At 41.6% G+C, this 5,275-nt stretch overlaps 1 protein-coding gene across 1 annotated transcript; it reads right to left on the minus strand.

The window, feature by feature from the left end:
• Positions 1–282: 282 nt before the first annotated feature.
• Positions 283–3,930, minus strand: LOC137524348 (putative nuclease HARBI1). The gene is made up of 3 exons (XM_068244148.1): positions 3,228–3,930; positions 374–736; positions 283–290 (listed from the first exon to the last, which is right to left on the minus strand). Exons 1-3 carry the CDS (start codon positions 3,928–3,930, stop codon positions 283–285), a joined length of 1,074 nt encoding a protein of 357 aa, XP_068100249.1.
• Between the last annotated feature and the right edge of the window lie 1,345 nt (positions 3,931–5,275).

Raw genomic sequence — 5,275 nt, forward strand, 5'->3', positions numbered from 1 at the left:
GTGCCTGAGCAGCCACTCAGTAATGCTACGGACACGCATCTGGTTCATTTTACATATTAATATGCATACTGTGAAGTCTGAAAATCCCTGCCCCTGTTCACATGTCCTTATTAATGCTGATGTTATCAGGAACATAACCTTCAGATGAAAGCAGAAGCAGCAAGGACAACGCTAAGCAGGCGCATTGTTTTTTGACTTAACATATGAGATTAAAAATTATCCCGACTCTGAGTCACTGCATCAAGGAGTGGCTGCACATGCACAGGATCGAGGGTATATGGATTACAAAACTAAACAAAAAGAAACAAAAAAGTTAATTGCAATGTAACAATTTTTTTATTGATTTTATTTTTGGTAGAGAAAATGTACTTACATGCAAAGAAATTGTTAATTAGTTGCCTTCGAGCTTCATTGCCCCGTGTCTCTGATTCCGACATCTCTATTGGAATTTCATCTTCCTCAACCATATCCTCGTTAGTAAGCTCTAAGCCAGCCTTCCTTGCCAGATTGTGTAGTACGCAACATGCAAGAAAGATTTTTGCTACCTTAGCTGGCGAATAATGTAGAAAACCCCCGGAATGGGAGACAGCCCGAAACCTTCCTTTGAGAACTCCGAAAGTCCTTTCAACAACAACCCTTGTTTTTGTATGAGCTTTGTTGTATGCTATCTCTGCAGCAGTGGTTGGCCTTAACACAGGAGTAAGAGTCCAAGGTAAGCACGGGTAGCCCGAATCACCTGTAAAGATACAGATGACACTTATTTAAAAAGACTGCATTACACCAATAAAAACCATAAAGCATTATATAACAAAAGGTACTTTGAAGAAATGTATGGCATGAGACGTACTGAAATCTCCTAGGCCGCAACAATGCACACACAGAAATATGCATTGTGCAAGTGAGATACTCAAAACTTGTCTATAACTGTGGCCTGGTGCACACCAGAGGAGTTTTTCTGAAGGTTTAAAGTTTGTAAATCTGCTGCTAATTTCTCTGTGCACACTGAAGTAATGAAGTTCTTTAAAAAAAAAAAAAACATAGCATTACATTTGGAAGAGTTTTTGAAACCTTTACAAGCTCTTCCCAATGTAATGTTATGGGTTTTTTTACAAAACCTCATTGCAACTAGTGTGCACAGATACATAGGATAACATTAGCAGCAGATTTAAAACCTCAAAACGCTCTGAAAAATTACACTGGTGTGCACCAGGCCTGCGTGTACGCGATATTGGGCAGGAGCAAATGTACAGCGCTAACACACCACACCATAACCAATGGATATTGCCTGTTTCATCCAATCTGGTACATTTCAGTCCGATAGATCAAATCGGATATACAAAAAATATTTTCCAATGTCTGTCCTGGAGCTAAAGCAGCACGCACATTTCTGCAAGGACACCCAAATGAAGCAGCGGTAACGATCCACTCCACACATGAGTATTACCAGATATTTTAGGGGAGGCAAAACAGGATTGCTTAACAGTGCTCAGATGAGGGGAACCCCCATGCAGACCATGCGGCATCCCCTCTACAAAGGTGAGTAACCCCCTGAAAAGAATTGGCTTTTATAAATATGAACTGAACACTACGGAAATGTGACATGATACACGTGTGTGTACAGACCCTACTACAAAAAAAATAATAAAAAGCTTTCCATTTGTTATTGTCATGTGTGATCGATTTAAATATCCGGGATAAAATTTTTTGATTAATAGAGGACTCATACGGGAAGTGACTTCACTGTGACCCTCACTGATAAGAAATACCCCACTTTATTACCTGCTCTCAATATCACGTTTCTGCTAAGAAAGTGTTTTATAAATGGACTTTCTTAAGAGTGAGGGTCACAAAAGTCAATTCCTGTCTGAGTCACCCACTTACATTCCTGATCTTTAACTGGCACTCACACAAATCCCACAGAAGGAACACAGCGTACTTTTATGAGTACTAGCCACTGTACATACACATCGCAATCTCATCCTGTCATATCTACTTTCGTGGATCCAATTCCAGGTAAAATCTACACACATAACAAAAAAGCAAATACCTAGGTCTTCACCTAGCTCAGACATGGCCAAACTTAGCCCTACAGCTGTTGTGGAAGTACAAGTTCCACAATGCATTGCAGAAGTCTGTCAGCCACAGTCATGACTCAAAAAGAAAAATGCATTGTGGGATTGGTAGTTCCTTAACAGCTGGAGGGACAAGTTTGCCCATGCCTGACCTAGCTCCTGCCAGTCGATTGTTGGCCTCCACACAGCTCCTCTCCCTCCTCACCTTATGTACTGCGCAATGGAAACCACATGTTGTCACAACACAACATGACCCCCTGTAGTCAAGCACACTGAAGCAAACCACACCTGGCGATATTGACTTCACCACTGGATTCAGCGAGGGAGAGAAGATGCAGCGACAGCATCCATCCACGGCCCACAGATGAAAAAAACACCAGGTAAGTGCAGATTGGATACTTGTGCACAGAACTTCCCTTTAAAGGGAAGGTTCAGGGTGGCTTTTAAAAAAAAATGAAAATGCCCATCCACTTACCTGGGGCTTCCTCCAGCCCGTGGCTGCCAGGACGTACCCTCGGCGCGGCTCCGCAGGCTCCCGGTCCCCTCCGGTGGCCGACCCGACCTGGCCAGGCCGGCTGCCTGGTTGGGCTCTTCTGCGTTTCAAAATGCGCCTCACGGGGGTGCGCTGACGTCATCGGACGTCCTCCGGGCTGTACGCAGTACAGCCCGGAGGACGTCCGATGACGTCAGCGCACCCCCGTGAGGCGCATTTTGAAACGCAGAAGAGCCCAACCAGGCAGCCGGCCGGGCCGGGTCGGCCAGGCCGGCCACCGGAGGGGACTGGGAGCCTGCGGAGCCGCACCAAGGGCACGTCCTGGCTGCCACGGGCTGGAGGAAGCCCCAGGTAAGTGGATGGGCATTTTCATTTTTTTTTAAAAGCCACCCTGAACCTTCCCTTTAAGCCCACAACCCCTACCACAATTTCAAAGGCCTATGACAACTGCCCCTCTAGAAGTCCATGCATCACCACATGTGCAAGAAGGTTATAAGAAGACTGACAGATGCAGGACTAAAGTTCATTTCTCACTACCACTGAGATGTGCATATGTGCTTTTACACAAAATCATTTCTCATTACATTATTAGAAAACTTGAAATAAAAAAATGTCATGTAATACAACAGAGCATAGGTTAGGTACTGCAAGTCATCACTTACCTAAAAGCCAACCACTAGGCATTCTTCCCGCATCGAAAGCTTGAAACAGGCGGCAATTTCTATATATATGTGCGTCATGCACACAGCCGGGATAACCGGTCACCACATTCCGTATAACCATATCTGAATCAACAACGACCTGTATGTTTGTTGAATGATAGCTCTTCCGATTTCTGTAGATGTGTTCTTTAAGTTTAGGGGGGATGAGCGGTACATGGGTACAGTCAATTGCTCCCAAAACATTTGGCATCCCTGCAACACGGTAGAATTTACTTTTTACTTCATTCCACTCTGACCGTTCTTTAGGCATGTAGATATGTTGCGCTGCTATGGAACAAATAGCTCTCACTACCTGTGTTAAAAACCGAGAACAGGTGGCTTGAGAAATGCCTATAACCTCGCCACACACTTGCTGAAAAGACCCTTTTCCCAGGAAATGCAATGCGCACAACAACTTAACCAAACCAGAAACTGGCCTGCCACGCTGATCAATCTTATGTAATTGTGGCTCTATAGCTGAGTATAACTGCATAATGACCTCTCTTGACAGACGAAAACGCACCACCACCTCTCTGTCATTGAAGTTATCCAGCTCAGTACGCGGCCGGAAATAACGAGGAGATATTATAACCACCCTTCTCCTTTCTGCTCTTCTCCTCTGTATCCTTAAAAATTCAATTAAAAACAGCTCAAAAGGCTCCATCTTATACAGCACCTCTCCTCTGCTGTTTTTCGCATGCCCCCTAGCAGGTGAAAAGTCAACGGTAATTTTCGCATGGTAACGCCCCCTTTTTTGTTTCATGAATTACCTTCCATTCATTTTACCGACAGAAAACACGCTGAAAATACCGCTCGATTACCGCACTCATTACCGCATGCGGTAAATGAATGATAATTTACTCATACATTTCAAGAATAGTTACTTTTAAAGGTCGCATGCGGTAGTTACAATACCGGCCGATCCCGCATGCGGAACACTTTTATGAATCGAGGCCATTGTGGGAGACATCATATGCTTACTCCAACCTGAATTATCCCAAATTCCTTCTGTTCTAAGAAGGCAAACTTGTTTTGCTTAACATTTTAGTAAGAGGGCTTTTTGGTCCTTTGTAGCCCTTACACACTCCAGTTCTGGTTCACCTTGAGCTTGCTGGGTAGTCTGTATCCCTAATACGGTGTGAATATTAGTGATATATTTGTCATGTCAAATTTTTTTTTTATGAATTTGGAGTTATACTTTGAGGGGAAGCGACTTTGGCAAGGGAAAATACAAAACAAAAATTGGCATAGCATCAGCTTTCTAACATTTTTATTTTTATTTTTAAATTACTGTCAGAAAGTTTTGTTTTAAACTGATGTAGATACTTATGGCATTAGGCAGTAAGCACAGTGAACCTCAAATGGCTGAATCGATGTATATTTTAACCACAGTTATGCATACATAGTATTTTATTAATACTGGGTTTACTGCTTTGTTTGATTTTATAGCAAGTTTAGGATGAGAGGCAATCTTCACTCTCTAGAAACCACACTCAAGCTCTCATTTCATTCTTAGTAATTCTGTGCAAAATCACCTTAGGGTCTATAAATGCTTTTCTATCATTATAAGATTAACTTGTATAATGTTGGAATTTGACTTTTCCAAAATATATAAACTTTGAAAGTTACAAAAACAGACTGGTGTAATTAAAGGAAAGTTATCCGCACTAGTCTGGCAGTAGCTTAATATAAAATGAACTTACACAAAAATGTATATTATTTTACTTAATATTATGATTTTTTATATTATGATATCGTTTGTACTATTAATATGATTCTGTAAAGCGCAGACAAAGACGAGAGACAATCTGTCAAAGGTTTACATTTATTAAAATATGAATATATCAAACATATATACTGTGAAACATATTTGATTCAGTAAAATAAAACAAAACAGAAAAAGTAGATTCAGAGGCGTTACAGTCAAATCAAAAGAAGAAAAATAGCTAATCGTAATGCAGCAATATTATTTCATGTGCTTTCTATGCCTGAAACATTGTAAATGTAAT

This window comes from Hyperolius riggenbachi, chromosome 1 (assembly GCF_040937935.1).
Source record: "Hyperolius riggenbachi isolate aHypRig1 chromosome 1, aHypRig1.pri, whole genome shotgun sequence".
Classification (NCBI taxonomy): Eukaryota; Metazoa; Chordata; class Amphibia; order Anura; family Hyperoliidae; genus Hyperolius; species Hyperolius riggenbachi.